Raw genomic sequence first — 20,143 nt, 5'->3', positions numbered from 1 at the left:
CATGAACAACAACAACCAATATATGGCCATTAAACATTTGGGTCATCAAATCTTACACAAAAAACGGGGCATCACTATTAAATATTACATTCCCAACACCTTAGAACGAAATCAAATCACAAAACTAATCTCAAATGCAGGTATTGATTTTTACTTTAACTTGGACATTAAGATCTCCCTCTATCACCATGATCAATATACAATATGTTTGCATGGTTTCTTCGCGTGCCTTTTTTCCTGTGTCTTTAATTTGTTTCTGGGTGGGTCTTGGGGTTTGCTTTTTTGGGTGATGGGTAATTGTGAATTTTGGGTTTCATTCATTTATGCACAGAGTGGGGGCAGCGACGAGGGTGAGCTAGGGTGGTGACAAGGGCGGGAGCGGGGTGGTAGGGTCGGATTCTATCAGCATAAACACACACACGCACATGTAAATGCCAGTACAAATAATTATTGAATTGTAAGTAGTGACAACTTGACCGCGAAATTTTATAATTATTGGAACTAATTACACATGTGTAACATGTTTCTTTGAAAGTTTTTTGTGTGGGTTGTTGAAGGAAATACGATTTATGTTTTTACAATTTGTGAATAACATTTGAAGGAATATCCTTGTTTAGGCAAAGAACTACGTTTCGGCTAATTTTTTTTTATTTTTTAAAGACTTTAACGACAGTTTTTACAGAAATATTCATTAAGAACTACATTAGACGGCATTTTTTTTTGTAAAAACAGTCGTCTAATGTGTATATTAAAGGATAATTTTTGTGAAAAATCGTCCTCTAATGTGCTTTCTGCGTGCATATTAGATGACGGATAAAAACCTTTGTCATCTATCGTGGACATTTTACGACTCCATATTTAACGATAGATACAAACGACGGTTAAAAACTATCATTAAATGTGTATTGGTACTACTGAGATGAAAAAAGAAAGTCTGCAATAATTCGTAATGGTATTTCTATCTTTATTAACCATCCCTTAAATCAATTAATATAAATTAGTAACCACCCACATATATCACAATTGGTCATCCCAATAACCGTAAACTAACATATCGATGATATTGTTAAATTGAAGAAATATTTTAACATTGGAGTTTAAAGACATATTGTGTAAAAGTATTTCCAAGAGAGTTATCTAAATTTTAGCTAACTTCTAATTCCCATAATTAGAAAGTTATTTTAGCTAGTAATTTTTTAACGAGTCACTCTAACCATACTCTCTATTTTAATTAAACATAAATTATTTTAATATTTATTGAATTTAAAATATAAATAATTTTATTGATTTTAAAAAAGAACATTTACATTTATTATGGTTGGAAGAATAAAATAATATAAAAAATAAATGGTCAGCCTCTCCATGTTAGTTATATTTAGCTAGTGTGGAATGCATTCTCTAAAATAGCTAATCATTGAACGTTTGGTTAGATGATTCAAACCATGATTTGAATCATGGTTCATAATTCACTATAGTGTTTTCTCTAACAAAAAATACACGTAAATCAAAAATGATTCTAATAACATGATTCTAATCCATAAACCAAACGTCTCCTTAGCTAATGGTTGGAGTAGAGAAAAACTAACAAAAAAAAAGCTAAGGGTTCGTTTAATATAAGGATTAGAATCATGGATGATTTGAGTTTTTGGATTAGAATCATGATTCATAGTGATTGGAACCTTCATTTGGATGTCTATAGATATGATTCTAATTCTAACCTGAAATGTGATTCGAATTAGTGTTTGGTTGCCTTGTTTCTGATTTAGCACTATGACAAAAATAAGAACCAATTTTTGGCCATGTAAATTACGTAGCGAAATATTAGCAGTCATTCAGGTTGCAAAAAAATTAGATGACATGATACATGAGTATGAAGTAATAAAGGTAGAATCCCATTCCTGATTTGCACTTTCAAGCTTGTCTCCCATGGCTTTTTTGGTATTCCACCCACATGTCATTCGCCAGGCGATGCCTAAAACGACCCCTAAAACGACCCATCTCTGTTCGGCTAACAGTAGCTCCTGTTACTGTTGGCCCCTCAGGGACATTGCCGTCATCGTCATCGTCCTCAAATTCATCACTATTGGTTGGATCTATTTCACTAACTGGTACTCCATCACGGTAGTATTAACTTAGAAGCGGGTCCTCCTCATTTACCATGTGAATAAAATTATGTAAGATTGCACATGCCACTGGAATCTGTACTTGTTTAGTCATTGGATAAGTGTTATTGGACCGCCTTAAGATAGGGAACCTAGCATTCCAAACACCAAATGTTCGCTCTATACAGTTTCGCAAGGATGAGTGTTTGTAGTTAAAAATATCTCTAGGTCCCTTAAATCCACCACTTCTCCTTTGGTAGTCAGGCAAGTAGTAAGTCCCACCTCTGTATGGAGCAAGAAAACAATCATTGTTCGCATATGCCGCGTCAACAAGAGAGTATTTTCCTGTGCAAGTTAAACGAATTTTGTTGGAATTTGGAAGTTGTAACAGGTAATAAATTGAGAATCATATGGATGGATTGAAGTCTTACCAGGCGGTGGATGTGGGAAATTAAACCTGCGTTTCTCGACCGTATCCGCAAGCACTCGTGCATCATGTGCCGAACCTTCCCAACCAGTGTAGAGAGGTAAGTTTGTGACAATTTAAATATGACACTGTTTTTGTGAGTATAATCAATCTCATATATTACCTTACAAAGATCTTTCTGCAGCTCCTCGAAACAGGTGAAAGTTGTAGTGGTAGAATCTCATCCTACTCTTGTATGACTTTGTAACATTTTGTATGCGGCGTATACCTTACCCAATCGTCGGCGTTTCTCCCTAAGACGCTCACCATCGGGAACATAGCCATAAAAAAAACCGGCCATTTCTGAGGCCCATTGATTATAGTGACGAGATTCTAGTAGGCGACCGTGGTTATCGTCGTGATATTCGTACAATCTCTCTAGCAAAAAAGCCTCTGCAGCAAGACTCCAAAAAAGTAGCCTCTCATCTCTAGTTTTTCTTGGCATCTACGCACGCATATCATAACCAAGAACAGGACAACACATGCAAAAATGAAGGACACCACATTGACAAAATGACAACAAAACTGAAAAACAACAACAACAACAACAAACCAGGTTTAATGAAGTTATATAAGGCGTATGTGTTTCACCTTGCGGGAAACACATTCCTATATATAAACTTACAGGACATAAGTTATAGTTTCCTGCCTTCCAACGATTATATTGTTTGGTGGAGGGCCCAAGTTTGGGCTCACAAAATGGGTTTGGGGAGATTTCTGGCGGGAAAAAATAGCTGCCCTAACCATTCTCTTTTCGGCTTGGACATACACTCAGGATCATTTGAACAAAATGGTTATACTATGTGATGCAAAGCTTCAGGAGCTCTTTGGTTGTGAAAGCATCTCAGGATTGGAGATACAGGAAGTTTTGGCACGTCATCACATATTCACATATTCAAATACAATTATTTAACATCTCACCCCCTTACATGCTAAGACTGAATTGTCATAAAGTTAATACTTCGTTGTCTGATAGTTTTGGATCGTTTTGTTTTTCTTTGTCAATATTTTGTCCACAGACATTTTAACAAATTTTTTTTTTGGCTTGCAGATGCGGATCAGCTCTATTGATGACTATATTTTGCACTGTTCGTTAGTTAAATATGGTTGTTGTATTTAGCTACCATGCATGAGTTCATGGCAAATATTATTTGATACTTTGGTACACCATGGAACTAGGGTTCGTTCTGGTTTGACTGACTTGGGAAGTTTTTAGGTTAGAATGACCTGTGGAGGTTTCTAACACCCTGTAAAAATTGCAGAAAGTAAAAAAAAAGAGAACAAAGTATCGTGTAAGAAGCAAGTTGTTATTAGCTGATTTTCAGTTTATGAATGGTGTTTAAGGATCATGTGTTAATAATTATCTGTATGTATTATACCCTTCACAGTTGTATGTGAAGGAATCTGTTACGGTATTTGTTTAGAATTTTCATATTAACAAATAAAACCAATAATCAGAAAATATGCGTCTGTAATTGTATATAACTATATATGTATGTTCGTATATACAGACAAGGAAATGACAGTCCGTCACCTCTGATCTAATACGAACACGAGAATTAAAGAATAATTTGCCAACCTCTAAGCACTGGCTTTCAGAACCATGACTTTTGAGCATCTCTGATTCTCCATCTGTTCATGTATGAAAATCCCCACCTAAAACTTGTTTCCCCACCAGCAAAAAGCTAGACTAGACAGACTTTTGGGACTTTGAAACAAAATCGCCAGGTCTATGCGTATTTCAAAGAAAGCAATACACTTGGAATATTAAAATGGGAGAGTTGATTCATATACGATAAAGTAAGCAAAAGCCATCAAAAATCAATTTGATTTTGAAGTGCCCAGATATCTCGGATAGCTAAACTTGAGCTTCAGGTTGGTTGAAATTCATTTTCAGTAATAAGAAAAGATTGAAGAATAAGGAATTCAGTTCATTAAACAGCTCTGCTCGTGTTTTAGGAATTCAGAAATAACAAAATTTACATCATTGTTGATAAAAAATAAACACCTTTGAGCATTTACATCAAATAACAAAATTTTCTTTGTTTCCCAGTAATAACAATGATTTCGATAATTGCAAAGCTGAAAAAGAAAGTGACAACATGCTCATTGTTCATACGCATTTCAGAAATTCTATCTAACTTTTGTAATGACAGAGCAAATGCTAAAAGCTACAAAGAAATCAAATTGATCAATAACTCATTTAAAACATAACTACTAGGCCACTCTAAACAAGATGATTGAGCAGAAATTAGCACAAAAACAAAGATCAAAAATCGAAACCCCAAAGTGTCCCGATTTCCCACACCCTTCAGTGAAGCAGCTAACAAAAATATCACAGAAAACAATAAATTCCCAGACAAATCAGAACCAAAACCAGAGAAATGATGATTAATCGAGTACTTACAGAGGCGAGAGAGACCGGCGACAATCGGAGGAGGAGATCGGAAGAATAGGGATACCGGCAAACTGAGCGTTTCGCGCTTGGGAGATCAGAAACCACCACAGACAGGGAGACCGCGAGAACAGAGAGAGAGAGGAGAGAGACCGGCAAACGGAGCGCAGAGAAAAGAGAGAACGGAGAGAGCATAGTGCGGAGAAGAGAGAGAACGGAGAGAGCGCAGAGAGAAGAGAGAGAAGGGAGAGAGGAGAGAGCCTGAAGAAGAATGGGCAGATAGTGAATATTAGATTTCACCGGGGGTAAAATGGGTAGTTGCAAAGTTCCATTAATGTGTGCATTTCAGATTCCCGTACAAGTTAAAATCAGAAGCACCCTCTCATCAGATTGGGCACTTAGCTTTGAATTGTGCAAAAATTCTTCAGAAATCAGTTTTCACGCTCTTTACCGAACACTATAAACAGCTGTGGACAGCGAGTACGTTTGGTTGGAAGATTTAAATAATGTAATTTGAATTATTTTTTATTTACGTGAATTTTTTATGAGAGAAAATACTGTAACGAATTATGAATTATGATTCGAATCATGGAACGAATCTCTCTACTAAACATCCTCTAAATAAGTGCATTTGTGCTTCAAAAATTAATACCAAACTGACCCTTTATACTACATAATGATATAATTATTTTTTAATGATATAAAAATGACAGAAAATTTTACTAGTAATATTTCAAAAGTTTTGCTTTTGCTATTTGTGTACCTGAACCTTAAAGTGACTAGGCCCTTTTCTTTCCAATCCAAAAGCCCAAACGACCACTGTGTCTTTCTCTCTCTGGCCCTTCTCTTTCCAATCCAAAAGCCCAAACAATCTCTCTCTTCCTCTCTCTCTCTCTCTCTCTCTCTCAGTAAAAAAAGCTGCGCAGTTTAGCAAATAAAAAAACCGGCGCAATTGCAATTTTGCAAACGCACACAAAACAAAAGCGCAGTATAAAAAGGGATTTCTCACAGACTTTACTAACTACTCCGCAAAAAACCCAAAACCAAAAATCCACCCCTACAAATTCCGGGGATTCATTTTTCCCACTCTTTCTTTCCATTCTATTATTGTTTCCCTCGCTACACTTCTTTTCAAAAACACCAAAAAAAAAAAAAAAAATCTTCATTCTCCGCGCCAGATCAGAAGAAAGAAAAAGCGAAAACCAAAAAAAAAAAAAAGGAAACAACAACAATAGGGGAAAGGAAGAAATTTTCGCATTTCTATCCGAACGCACGAACCCTAATTTTCCCGAGAAAGTGAGAGAAAATGCCGAGGGAGATCATCACGCTTCAGGTCGGACAATGCGGGAACCAGATTGGGATGGAATTCTGGAAACAGCTTTGCCTCGAGCACGGCATCAGCAAAGATGGAATCCTCGAGGATTTCGCCACTCAGGTGAGGAAAATTCAATAACGAAAAAGGAAGTGAGATTATTTGCGGTTTTGATGTGTGGATTATTGTTGTTTCTAAGTCGAAATGTGGTTATTACTTATTCGGTTAAATTGAAATTCCTACGGTTTTGGATAGGTATGTTTGGTTGCTAAGAAAATTGGTCAACTTGAGAAGGAAATGAAATTTATAATCTTTTGAGATTAGTTCATAGGACTATTGCAAATTAAGTTTGTTTCGCTGTTTTACCATGTTTTGAGAGTGAAATTTTGCAGGGAGGTGACCGCAAAGACGTGTTCTTTTATCAAGCCGATGATCAGCATTACATTCCTCGGGCTTTACTGATTGACTTGGAGCCCCGTGTGATTAATGGAATTCAAAACAGTGAATACCGGAATCTTTACAATCACGAGAACATCTTTGTTTCAGATCATGGTGGCGGTGCCGGGAACAATTGGGCTAGTGGATACCATCAGGTTTGTTTATGGGGTTTAGTTTTAGTGTTTAGAACATTTTCCATTGATGTTTTGCTGGAACTTCAAATAGAAAGTTTTGAGGTCTTTTTAGCTTAATAATTAAATGGGCACATAAGGACTTAAAATCTTGTGATGAGAGAATGAGAATCACTTTGAGAGCTTTTTTGTGTTCGTAGGCTTGGGAAATACTTAAATTTGTCTGATAGTGAGTAATTTACTGTTATAACCGAATAAATGTTCTCAACTCTCAAGTAATATAGTTACATGTGTTTAAAAAAGATAAATTAGACAAATGTGAGTGCTTATTCCTTCCGATTTCATGTGTATGATACATGTTTAGGTTTTTGCTTATATGTATTTTTGTGAATCATGGAATTTTAAAATCAGGGAAAAGGTGTTGAAGAGGATATAATGGACATGATTGATAGAGAAGCAGATGGGAGTGATAGTCTTGAGGGTTTTGTTTTGTGCCATTCAATCGCTGGAGGGACAGGCTCAGGTTTCTTCATGTCGCCAGTCTTTGTTTATTATCATTACTAATAATTATAAATATTATTATTTTATGTGGTTGAATATTTCGAACCATTTCTGCATAATATTTTATAGATAAAAATGTTTTGCTAATTGGCTAAACTATGACACTGACAATTTTACTGTTTTGCGAGGACTAAACTTGATTCAATTTTAGATTTTGTTAAATGAGAAAAATTGATCCCTGCCAAGCTGGCATTGCACAAATAAGAGTACACTAGAAATTTAAAGATGTTTTATTTTATATTGCCATCCAGAAATCTTCGTAGCAGTCTTTATTCTTTTCTCTATGAAAAGGTTGCTTTGGTACTATGATCTACTCACCATCATCTTTGATACTTCAGTGTCTGCATTTGTTGAGGGTTCCCAATTCTATAATGCAGGTATGGGTTCATATCTGTTGGAGACTCTGAATGACCGGTATAGCAAAAAACTGGTTCAGACATACAGTGTGTTTCCTAATCAGATGGAAACGAGCGATGTGGTGGTCCAGCCATACAACTCACTTTTGACACTCAAGCGACTAACACTTAATGCTGATTGTGTTGTTGTTCTTGATAACACTGCATTAAATAGAATTGCTGTTGAGCGCCTTCATCTTTCAAATCCCACCTTTGCTCAAACAAATTCTTTGGTTTCTACTGTAATGTCTGCCAGCACTACTACTCTGAGGTATCCAGGATACATGAACAATGACTTGGTTGGTCTTCTTGCATCTTTAATTCCAACACCAAGATGCCATTTTCTAATGACGGGATATACGCCACTCACAGTGGAGCGCCAGGTAAGTTTCATTCAATTATTTATCAAAGTATTGCATTTGGATGTATCTATGTATATAGAGGAGCAGGAAGGGTAGGTTGTGAACTGAACTTACCTGATTTATGAGTTAATTTCCTTTTGTAGTTCTATAGTAGATTGTTAGCTGTCTAATGCAATATTTCTTCTTGGCAGGCCAATGTCATTCGTAAAACCACTGTACTGGATGTTATGAGAAGACTTCTGCAGGCAAGAAACTTTCTATTAGGTTCTAAAGATAAATTACGTAATCGGCTGACATTAGTCTCTTTTTGCAGACAAAAAATATTATGGTTTCCTCGTATGCTCGAACAAAGGAAGCTAGTCAAGCAAAGTACATATCAATATTGAACATCATTCAAGGAGAAGTGGATCCTACTCAGGTATGGCAACAATAAAGAGTTTAAACATATGTATAGAATCCGAGAAAGGAAGCTTTTACGCAAACATGTCCAGGAGTTTTTGAATGTAACATTTGAGATTTTTTTTTTTTTTCCCTGTAATCAGGTTCATGAAAGTTTGCAGAGGATACGGGAAAGAAAGCTTGTTAACTTTATTGAGTGGGGGCCTGCTAGCATCCAGGTATTTATTATCAGTAAAACCAAATAACTGCCATATTCCCTTCATTTTTTTTTTTTTTTAATTATTATTATTAATTTGATTCATTTGATCACTTTTCTGCCTTCTGTAGGTTGCTTTGTCAAGAAAGTCTCCGTATGTGCAAACTTCTCATAGGGTATGACACTACTTTTATACGGATTTATTCTATGTTCTTGTCATGCAAGATATTAACTCAAACTGCAAAGATTGTAGGGGAAAAAGAAAATTACTAAAGAGTGTTTTCTTGTTGCATCTTGTAGGTCAGTGGGCTTATGCTGGCAAGTCATACTAGTATCCGACATCTTTTCAGCAAGTGTTTGAGCCAGTACGAGAAGTTGAGGAAGAAGCAAGCCTTTCTTGACAATTACCGGAAGTTCCCAATGTTTGCTGTAAGTTGCCAGCCGCAGAATAATTTGTTTCAGTTTCATTTCAAGTTTAATTTGTCTATTTGACATTGCTTGCCACTGTGGCATCTCTCTTTACTCTTAATAGTTGCCATGATTGCCTGGAATTATTTCAGAATTTGTTGTGTTCATGCTTGTTTCATTTCTAACTAGTGAGTAAGATTGGTGTGCTTTACACACTGCTTGTAATTTAGGAACTTATTTTAATGTCTACAATATTTGGACAGGACAATGACCTTTCAGAATTTGACGAATCAAGAGATGTAATTGAAAGTTTGGTTGATGAATATAAGGCGTGTGAGTCCCCAGATTACATCAAATGGGGAATGGAGGTAATTTCCCTGCTTGCCTCCCCCACCCTGTTTATTTTCAACGTAGATGACATAACCAGTAATTAATGTTATTTCGCCCTTCAGGATCCCGGCCATGTTCTAACTGGGGAAGGCAATGCCAGTGGAACAGTTGACCCAAAATTAGCAGTGTGAACAAAATTAGCAGTGTGAACAAATGTAGAAGGCAATGCCAGTGGAACAGTTGACCCAAAATTAGCAGTGTGAACAAATGTAAGTTACACTTACATATTAAGAGCTTCGGAGAAATGTAGGTAACAATTATGTACATATAGATGCATACAAATGCATATTGATGATGAGGGGATTGAAAATCACTGGTTGCAGGTCAAGACGGAGGTGCTGAAGGTAGATTTACAGAGAGGATTTATTTAAAGTTGTTGATTACATTGTGAGTTTTGGGTTTTTCCTGCTTTGTGTAAGCTTCGATGATTTCTGTTGTGTTTCTTTTGGTGGACTTCCAATTTCTTAACTTCAAGTTCAGTCACTTAACCCAAGGGAAATACAGAATCTCACTGTATCAGGTTTTCTGTCCCATTTAATGTCGCTTGGTGGAGAATTAGGGGAATCCTGGCCACTCATCGTTGAAGCTGGGCAATCAGATTCTTGGCCTGCATTCCTTAGCGCTAGGTAGTGTTTTTCTTTGTTTCTATCTTATTTTATTATACTTTTTTAAGGAATTTGTGCTACCGCCCCATGTGGCGGGCATAATATCCAATGGCATGTGATGCATGGTGTGGCATGTTTTGAAGGTCTTGCCTTGTTATGTTATTTTTCCAATTATGGTAAATAGTGATTAAACAATGGTTGATGAATTTTCCTTTTGTAAGTGCAAAAAACAGATTAAAAAAATAGGGTTATTAGCAATGCATGCCTCCAAGAATCTTTCTTTTTACTCAGAATGCCTTGAAAGAAGATTAGTTGTGATTCTTGATTATTTTTCAACCGGTGTCTTAGGCCCCGTTTGGTTCATGATTTGACTTAGAATTTAAATTTTGTAAGAGAAACACTGTTTGAACCATGGTTCAAACCCAAGTTCCAAACAAACTCTTCTCTTTGGCCTTCGTTCCTTTGAATAATATTCAAGTCCCTTAAGAAAATTTCAGCAATATGAAAGTCGTTGAAGGGTTTATTGTATAATACAAAGTTGATTTTTTGGCTGATCATAAGATCAACTTGATTGAATTATTTGAATTTGAATTTCAAGTTTCGTCCCCACCAAATTTGACCATACGTGGACGTTGATGGGCGTTAAAAGATGTTGAATATGACATAAGGCAACAACGGCTAAGAGACGAGTGCGAGCTAGATATGGTGGCCATCCTCATATATTCTAAACAAATATGAACCATATTTTCTAGCCTTGTAAATGTGTTTCTTGTGTTGTAGCCGTGCATCATTGTCAGTAGAAAATAAAATTTACAACCGAAAATATTTTAGGTTCTCTAAAATATAATTTGAACTTGAACTATAAGATATAGTCGAATAAAAATTTTAGGTCTCGTTCATTTTACTGATTCGAGTTTTTAGTTTTAGATTTTTACAGTAAAAAACTCTCAGAAAATGTCACATCTAACTTTTTTTGTTACAGTGAAAAGCTTTCAAAAAATGTCACATCTCAACTCAAATTGAAAATTCTAATCTGCGTAGTGAACGAGGCATTAACATATTTTGGACTTACCGTATTTGAATTTCAGTCATCAAAATATTTTTTTACAAATAACTTTAACACCAGTTATCGGTTATTGATGGCCAAATTTGAATGTGTTACTCATAAATCGCCTTTTTTATTTTTTATTTTTTCAGTAATATATTTTGGAATCCAAAATTCAATCAAAAGGATCAATTTGATAAGATACCAAAAACAAGAGCGTTTTCCCCGTTGCAAAAGGGCAGTAGAGCAAAGGAGCTACACCAGGTGTAGATCCGAGGATGATTTGAATTGTTTTAGGATATTTTTGTTTTACAACTCGTTCTGTATATGTATATAGGAGAGAAAAATATTGTAATAAAAAATTAAATTTAAATTTTTATGAGAGAAAATATTATAATAATAAAATTTGAATCGTAAAAAAAAAGGGCATAATCATTTATTTTTAGCTTTTAGATTGTATTAAAAATTATATATTTTGTATATTTTTTTAATCTGATTTGATTTTGATCCGAATAAACAGTTAGAAACTAATCCTATCAGAACAAATTTGCTTGAGTAATTATTTTTTTCCTACTAAAAGAATGGACATTCTCTGGTACGTTAATATACTGATAGGTCATATTTTTTGTCTTTTAAATATGTATAAAATCACATAAAAATTAAAAAATGTGTATAATAATTAAAAAATCTGATTCACCGATACATTAGACGTACCGGAGAAAATAATTAAAAAGAAAGTTGCTTTGTGACAACTTATGTGACAGGCTGTCACACTACAAAAACCCTTCAAGTAGAACATACAGAGAAAAGAAAAGAAAAAAGAAAAGAGCGAGAGAAATAGGGCAAAAGCAAAGCAAAGCAAAGCACCACATGGCTGTGTTAAGTAATTTGGGCCCACAGCCCACACATACTCTAAATTCCGAAAATGCCCCGGCGGCGATTTCTTTTTGACGGCCAAAAGCGAAATGCTCCTGCACTCCCTCACATCCGTTTCTCTCTCTACCTCGCGCGCTCTCCCTCTCTGCAACATTCTCTCTTCCTTCTTCTTCTTCTTGCTCTAGGTTTTGAGCTTTACACAGAGAAACAATGGCTGCTGCTTTCTCTGCGGCTTTGCTCCGAGCTTTGGCCTTCGTTGCCATCGCTTTCGCCATTGCTTCCCCCGCTCTCGTCCGCGCTCAGTCCCCTACTCCCGCGCCGGCTCCCACTAGCGATGGTAAATCTCTCTCTCTCTCTCTCTCTCGCCTTTTTTTTTCTTCTTTCTCATTCTTTTCGCTGAATCTTAATCTTTAAAATCTGGATCTGAATCTTTATTCATAGTTTTCTCGATACATTCTTGATTCATCGTCATATTTGAATTTTGAAGAAAAATTATAGTAAAAGATATGTGAGAAACCTAGAATCTGCTCGTATTGGAATAAGTATAACAAATGCGATTTAATTGTTTAGGCATTATGGTTTTGTTTTCGATCTGTTTGGTGCAAGTCTAACGCATTGTGTTTCTTTTTCTTTCGTTTTTGTTTGCAACATTTCAGGGACTTCCATTGACCAAGGGGTTGCGTATGTGCTGATGCTTGTGGCTTTGGTCCTCACGTACCTCATTCACCCCTTGGACGCATCTTCATACAACTTCTTCTGATTTGGTTTTTTGGTCGTTCTTTTTAGGTTCGTATTAGATTAGAGATGGGTTTTTGAGATTTGTCTTGTTTTTCTTTCCTTTTGGAGGAATTGGTTATCTTTATCCAACTGAGGAGAGGAGGATTGTTTGCGTTCATGTGATGTTACGTAATATTCTTCTTGCTTTTCGTTTCATGTGTTACTTACTATTCATGGTTGTGCATAGGTTTTTGATGAATTGAGGTTCGATTTCATTATTGCTTCTGTTTTTTCTCTTTCTTATTTTCTTTCGTTATATTGCTTTTTCCCCCCCTCTTAACTTTGTACATTTCTAACTTTTGGGAGCCGGATGTATGAAAATTTGAAATGATGTTTTAAATTTCTTCATCACCACCATTGGCTAATGTTATAACGATATTTTAGGTCTTTTTTTTCTTTGATAATCACCAATGTTTTAGATTTAAATTCCCTTATGTAAAACGTTTCATAGTAAAGTTTGAATTTCAGGCCATGAGATTATGTTTTCAATTCGATTACTTCAATTACCCAATAAGTACTAATTTCTTTTTTCTTGGTAGACATAAAAAAAAAAAAAGAAAAAGATACAACATTAAATTGCTAAGGCTCATTGAATAAAAGTAAATGAACATTTAAATAACAAAATATGTGCCTGAAAAAATAATGAAAAAAGGAATTGGCCAATGAACGCAGGAATGAATTTACAAGCAGCTATATATATACCTGCTCGCTCTTATTGCTATGCTTTCTTTGCAAAAAAGGGGACCAACAAGTAAATGGCCCCCACGAGTCCTAAACCTAAGGACAAAGACAGATCTTTTATTATTATCATTATTATTATTTTTCCCTTCTTTCCCTGTTTATTTTTAGCTAAACAAATGAAGCAGTTCAGTTTGAATCACTTTTGAGGCTTCTCTGCTGTAAAGCATACTTAACAACTTCATAGAAGGAGATAACTATTCCAACAGATGGGCCGGCGCGTCCAACACGGGGACCGATTCCTGTAAAGAGTCCCTTGATTCCTCCATCCCTGTTTCAGATAAACATGTTCAAGACATTACTGATAAATCCCTTAATTGGATTTTCTTAAGAAATCCATAATCTATGATGTTTCACCACAAATTGTCGTGCACTTACCGCCATATTTCTATCAATGTCTTTCTTGTTGTCATCTTCAACACTCTTCCAGGATCCTTCTGAAACCAAATAGAATGCCTCATGAACCAAGAATGTAAGTAAATCTTGGATTAGGTTACTAAAGAGTACTGTCTGTGATAAATAACCTCTATTTGCCGACGTGTTCTTGCAACATCTAGTGGACATGTAGTAGCAGCTGCAAGGCTTCCTGCGACAAAACCAGCAGAGAAATTTGCCCCAAGGACAGTGGTTGCACTGGCTTCATCACCCACCAGCCCAAGAATTCTTCTCCTTATCTATAAAAACAGGGACAGAAAGCTGGGTGTTAAAAAAGATACAATAATTGTTACCATCAAGTAAAAAATTATGGAAATGATACCCCACCGGCTCAAGAGTTGACCAGCAGATTGCAGAGAAAGGAACATCCCGAGCAAGTTGCGCTCCAAGGCCAGTCCACAAGACACGATATCTTCGTACTTAAGAAAAAAGGTATCACCAAATATTAGCCAAAAAAGAAAAGTATAGTTCTGGAAATAAAAAAATTCAGCTACTATCAAAGTCTGTCATTGTCATTATATTAGATAGATCATTACAACTCGTTCAAAGTATCAAATTAGGAGTGAACTTACAATTTTGGAGAAAGTTTGTGCTCGTCACAGGGGTAATGGCTCCATGCAGTGTCTTCCAAACTCCAGGAGGCCTGACTCCAGTTTGGGTTTCTCTGAATGCCTATGATATAATGAGAAAGAGACTGGGATGAGAACTTCGTCCTTGACCAAGTAATCATTCTCCATAAATTATTAAGTTAATGGCAAAGGTATCAGATTCTAAACTTATTATATGTGTACTGTACGAAAGCAAAAGAATTTATGGTATGAACTCTGATATCAGGTTCCTGTAAGTAAATGGAAAGATCTGATGATCATGAGCATATAGCCCATTGCATGTGGAATCAGATGATAACCATGGTAAATTTAACTCTTATAAAATACCAACAAAAATCAAAATTAATGTCAGGTATGAGATAGTAATGTTAAACAACAGTCGTACCTGCATGCGGGTTCTCGCCAATTCAACAGGATAGCAAGTAACACAAGCTAATGATCGTGCGGCAGATCCTGCCAGTAAGGGGACATATGGAGTCAAGTTTGGAGCATTTTGAGCAGTGAAATCTTCCATAAAATTGCGAAAAAGGTCATAGCAAGGCAAGTAGATCCCCACCTGATGGACATTGTAAAAATCAATTAAGCAACATAGCATGTAAAAAATCTTTGTAAAATCTTCCATTGTTGAGCCATATAAGGAAATAAAAAGAGAGAGGAGGGGTATTTGCTAAGAAAGAAACTCACAGTTGGTACAGCGAGTGCTAAGCTTGCATTTGTGCCCCTCCACAGTTTCAAAAAACCTTCCTGCAAGGTGCAATCCCTTTATAAACCTTCAATCACAAATAAATTTTCTGACCAAACTTTATTGTGATAACAAACAAACCAACAAGCCTGTAATTCACAAAAAATGATGAATGGCACATGCCCACCAACCTGACGTATGATTTTATACAAGACATCCAATGTTCCTTTATAGTGGCTACCACACTCTGGACGGCACAAGGATTCAGACCCAAGAACCGAACGCGTATAAGATGCAGAAGATTTCAAATCCGGAAGCACCTAATAATAAGCAATCCAAAACCCAATTTAATACAACTTTATCACTAACAGCATGTAAATAACGTATGTAAAAGACAATACTATGTTTTACCATATTACGTACCGTGGCAGTTTCGAAACATGGAGTACCGCATATCCCCTGATAAGGAATCCCGGCAGCTTGTGCTTGCAACCGTGTCTGGAGGTGATGCATGTATAAAACCAATTAACAATAACGTAATCAACATACTAGTTAAAATCATATAATAAAGGATCACCATTTTCAAACATTCAAGTTTAAGTAATTACTCCAGACCAGGTTAATGCTAAAACTTTCTCCTATAAAAGTGTGTGGCAATGTTCTTCGGATTACCAAAGATAAAGGGTGTGTGTTTTTTTTTTTTTTTTTTTTTTTTTTTTTTAAAAAAAAGGGGTTTTTTTTTTTTTTTTTTTTTTTTTTTTTTTTTTTAAAGGTGGAATATACGAATTTTCATAAAGCTGAACGAAATTAACTATAGTTTAATTAACTTGGTAATTAAAAGGAACACCATTTTGAACATTTGAGTTTGATTAATAACTAATATCTAGACCAGGCAATATTTCACCTATAAAATTGTATTTCAATACAAAAAGGTGAAGAAAGTTAGGGCTGTTCATAAACCCGAACAACCCGCAAATCCAATTCACCCCGCCCCAACCCAAGTTGAAAAAAGCAACCCGCAGCATTATTTTTAAATTTGCAGCTCATTATACCTCTGGCCCAAAGTGTTTGGGGCGGATTGCGGGTTGGGTCCATAACAACCCGCAATCTCCAACCCAACCCGCACAACATACCCCTAAGCTTTCAGCTCAAGCCGAATTGCCTAAGTTCTACCCTAGGCTCGCTAACATTAGGGTTCACAATCTCATTCTCGGTCTCCCCTCTTCTTGCCTCTTCCTTTTCAGTTTTTCCTCTTCTTCTCCTCCCGTGAATCCCCTCATAACTCTCTCTTCATTGCTCAGTCCTCTCGGCCGCCATCTTGCTCACTTTCTCCGGTGCTATCTCGCCAAACTGATAAGGATAGTTTCTATTTCTATTTAAGGATGAAGTTTGAATATTATATTGAACTTTAAGTCTTTAATTTTTTGAATGTTGAAACCGACCACTCAACCCACTCCGCACCGCTCTAACCCAACCTGAACATTGTTGGGTTGTAAAATTTTTCTAATATCGTTGGGACTAAATATGTGCAACCCGCACCTTTTGAAGCGGAAAAAAAAAATCATACCCGCACCAACCCAACCCATGAACAGCCCTAAAGAAAGTAATTCAACAAATTTTCGAATATCCTAGAAGCAGCTAAGAAAATCGAAAGAAACAGGGAAGTTTCGAAATAGAAATTACCTTGGCGACGTCGAGAGGGTTAACGAGGACGGCGGAGACAAGGGCGGCACCGGCGGCGGAGAAAGCCCTCTCCGCGAACCCCAAATCGGCGTCAGCCGTGGATTTCGAATTGGAGGAGGAGGACGGTTCTTTGGAGGCGGCGGCGTCTTTGAAGACGGTCTCCGACATGGACGAAGCGCTTCCTTCGAAGTCGACTCTGGTGGCCGCCGCGCTTATCCACGAAGGTATGCCCTGCCTCGAGCCCGCCATGAAAGGCCTTCTTGCTCTGTTGTTTTGTCGAAAAAAAGAAATGTTTTGGAATTTTCCAGAATTGGTCACGGGATTTAAAGGAAGAGAGAATAGAGAGAGAGAACTGGAAATGAATTTGTCCAATTAGGGAATGGGATTCCTGTTTTCAAATTTCGAGGAAAAACCATCAGTTAGAGAGAGAAAGAAGAGAGAGAGAGAGGTGATTGGTGTTAAACAAGTCTGTTAGAGTTGGGATTCGTGGCGTGGAACTGAGGGCTCCAAACAATTGGGGGCTGTCCTCTAAGCGACACGTAAGAAGTCTACACAGAATAGAGAGAGTGTCAGTCCATTGCTACGTCGGTTTTATGTTTGATGTCTTTTCCAAGTTTACTAGTTCCGTAGTCGCGGAGAATAACTTTATAGGTTTTTATAGGTTTGATTCTGTGTTAAAACACATGGTTAGTTAATTAATTAGAACGAGGGAAAAAAAAGTATTTTAAAAAATCATACCAGAAAACCAATATTATATAGGATTTTTTTTTTTATTAAAAAACTTAAATAGAGAGATAGTAAAAAAAATATATTTAATTAAAATTTAAAAGAAAATGAGAAAAAAATTTCAAAGAAGGATATTGCAACTGCCAAAGAATTTTAGGAGAAAAATAAATAGAAAATTGGCAAAATAAAAAAAAGTTAAAGAAAAGAAAGAGGAAAAGCTAAAAAAGAAAAATAAAATTGAAGTTATATAGGATCTTTTTTATAAAAAAAAATAAGTAAGGACATATTTGAAAGAAAATATTTTAATTAAAAGAAAGTTAAAAAAATATTTCAATAAAGGATATTGTCAAAAAATAAACTACTAAAGAATATTAGTGAAAAAAAAATAAAGAGAAAATTAATGAACTCACTTTTTGAATATATTGTTCTAAGATTTTTACATTTTACTCTTAATTAATACTCTTTTGACTAATATAGTTTTTTGATTAAGGGTATTAATCAAGTGTAAAGGATAAAAATCCAAGACTTATGCATTTTAAGGGGTATTTGTGATCTTTTCTTAAAAACAAAAAGACAATAGACAAAAGAAAAGAAAAATAAAAAAAGTTAAAAAAAAAAGAAGAAAAGAGGAAAAGTTAAAAAAAAAAAAAGAAGGAGAAGGAGAAGAAGAAGAAAAATAATGAGAACAAGTGGCCTCCTTAAGTCCAAATGGAAATTTTACTCTTTATATTTATGTTAGATCAGCTGTTAGACGTTAGATTATAAATGTAAAAGGAATTAAGTTGTAGAAAAGTTTTTTAAAAAATAAATAAATAAAAATTAAGTAAGAAATTATTTAAAAGAAATTATTTTAATACGAAAAAGTTAATGGAGCAAAGTATTTTTAAAAAAAGCATGTTGTAAAAAAGTTAAAATGCTTACAAGTACAAAACATTTAAGGAAAAAAACCAAAAAACAAATAGACAAGAAAATAATAGTATTTCAAGGAAAAAAAAAGCATGTTGTAAAAAAGTTAAATTAGGAGCACAGAGCACTTGAAAAAAAAAAAACCAAAAAGGTAATAAGAGAAAAAAATAAAAAGCAAAAAAAAAAAAAGAAAAGAAAATTAAGGAGTAAAGATTAAATAAAAGAGAGAAAAAATGAGGCGAGGCGACGTGTGGACCTCTTCTGGTGTAAGAAAGAATATTGTCTTCTTTATTTATTAGAGATTAGAGATTAGATATTACAAGTAAAGATCAGAGATTTGAGATCAGATATAGAGATTAAAGATAGAAAAAAAGAATTAAGTTATAAAGGAATTTTTTGAAAGTAATAATAAAATAAGTAAATAAAAGAAATTATTTTAACACAAATAAATAAAGAAAAAAAATTTTAAAAAGCATGTTGTAAGAAAGATGTCTAGGAACATAGAACACTTGAGAAATAACTAAAAAAACAAATAAAGAAAAAAATATTGTGCGATGGATATTTTATTGTATTATTATTATATAATACGGTGTTTTAATAACTATTTTCTACTCATCATGATGTAATCATGAGAACACCCAAAATTCTCTTATTGTTGTGAATTTCTCTGCAATTTTTGAAGAACTCGCAACTTGCAACTGCAGATTTGCTCCAAATTTCTAATTGAGGATTTGATCTGAGATGAATTTCTTGTTCATCAGTGCTTTTTGCAGTTTTTTTATATTTCAGCTTCTTTCTTCATATGAACTTGCTCCAAATTTCTAATTGAGGTTTTGATCTGAGGTGAACTCTTGTTCATAAGTGCTTTTTGTAGTTTTTTTATATTTTAGCTTCTTTGTTTATATGAATTTGCTCCAAATTTCTAATTTTTCTGGTTCATTAGTGCATTTTGCAGTGTTTTATATTTCAATTTTTTTTTTTTTTTTTTTGGTTTATATGAAAAGAATTGGCATGAAATAAATTTTCTGGATAGTTTCCAATCAATCCTCGATCTACGCTCTAATTGCTTGGCATCTCGTCATTCTTTGTTTCGGATAAGAAGGTTGTTACTGTACGTTATATTGCAGAAATTCATTTCATCCAATAAGGTTGTCGTGAGTTTCCTTGGTGAATGAAAATTGAGCTAAAAATAACATAATAGCAAGTAACTGTTATTTTTCTTATGCATTATTGCTCACAACTTCAACGATTTGATATGATGTACTTTTCTATGCAGCAGTTGTCTGCTCTTGTTTAGTGGTTGCATGATTGCATGATTTTGAATTTTTTTTTGTTTCTTGTTGTCTCTGAGATTGAATTAGTGTCGAGTGAATCTTTGTCCTGTTTTTGATTTGCTTGAAATTTTGAAATCTTTGTCTCTGAATTTTTTATTTTTAATTTTTAGTTTGGCAATTTTCTTACTTAAAAAAAAAAATCAATTCTAGATGATTGTTCTAAATGTTCTTGA

At 35.0% G+C, this 20,143-nt stretch overlaps 3 protein-coding genes and 1 long non-coding RNA gene across 6 annotated transcripts; 2 read left to right on the top strand and 2 right to left on the bottom strand.

The window, feature by feature from the left end:
• Positions 1-1,751: 1,751 nt before the first annotated feature.
• LOC112094089 lies at positions 1,752-5,138 on the bottom strand. Of its 2 annotated transcripts, XR_002903346.1 has the most exons (5): positions 4,976-5,138; positions 4,148-4,298; positions 2,693-3,013; positions 2,534-2,608; positions 1,752-2,447 (listed from the first exon to the last, which is right to left on the bottom strand). It is a non-coding gene; the product is annotated as an uncharacterized LOC112094089 (long non-coding RNA). The 2 variants fall into 2 exon arrangements; XR_002903347.1 differs by lacking the exon at positions 4,148-4,298 and having other exon boundaries at positions 2,693-2,961.
• Positions 5,139-5,893: 755 nt separating this feature from the next.
• LOC21386617 (tubulin gamma-2 chain) lies at positions 5,894-10,355 on the top strand. The gene is made up of 12 exons (XM_024174164.1): positions 5,894-6,398; positions 6,668-6,868; positions 7,256-7,367; positions 7,783-8,183; positions 8,354-8,407; positions 8,476-8,580; positions 8,705-8,779; positions 8,889-8,933; positions 9,058-9,186; positions 9,429-9,533; positions 9,618-9,710; positions 9,879-10,355. The coding sequence occupies exons 1-11, from the start codon at positions 6,270-6,272 to the stop codon at positions 9,684-9,686; spliced, it is 1,425 nt and encodes a 474-aa protein (XP_024029932.1). The 5' UTR covers positions 5,894-6,269; the 3' UTR covers positions 9,687-9,710; positions 9,879-10,355.
• Positions 10,356-12,141: 1,786 nt separating this feature from the next.
• Positions 12,142-13,186, top strand: LOC21386616 (arabinogalactan peptide 20). The gene is made up of 2 exons (XM_010111149.2): positions 12,142-12,418; positions 12,738-13,186. Exons 1-2 carry the CDS (start codon positions 12,292-12,294, stop codon positions 12,839-12,841), a joined length of 231 nt encoding a protein of 76 aa, XP_010109451.1. The 5' UTR covers positions 12,142-12,291; the 3' UTR covers positions 12,842-13,186.
• A 305-nt stretch (positions 13,187-13,491) lies between these two features.
• Positions 13,492-17,430, bottom strand: LOC21386615 (mitochondrial carrier protein MTM1). Of its 2 annotated transcripts, none has more exons than XM_010111148.2 (10): positions 17,005-17,430; positions 15,745-15,819; positions 15,513-15,641; positions 15,324-15,383; positions 15,025-15,195; positions 14,604-14,703; positions 14,359-14,450; positions 14,121-14,270; positions 13,975-14,033; positions 13,492-13,867 (listed from the first exon to the last, which is right to left on the bottom strand). In XM_010111148.2, the coding sequence occupies exons 1-10, from the start codon at positions 17,251-17,253 to the stop codon at positions 13,726-13,728; spliced, it is 1,227 nt and encodes a 408-aa protein (XP_010109450.1). In that variant the 5' UTR covers positions 17,254-17,430; the 3' UTR covers positions 13,492-13,725. The 2 variants fall into 2 exon arrangements, with proteins under 2 accessions (XP_010109450.1, XP_024029933.1); XM_024174165.1 differs by having other exon boundaries at positions 13,975-14,030.
• Positions 17,431-20,143: the final 2,713 nt, after the last annotated feature.

This window comes from Morus notabilis, unplaced genomic scaffold (assembly GCF_000414095.1).
Source record: "Morus notabilis unplaced genomic scaffold, ASM41409v2 Scaffold1016, whole genome shotgun sequence".
Lineage (NCBI taxonomy): Eukaryota > Viridiplantae > Streptophyta > Magnoliopsida > Rosales > Moraceae > Morus > Morus notabilis.
This window is presented reverse-complemented; position numbering and strand designations above follow the sequence as displayed.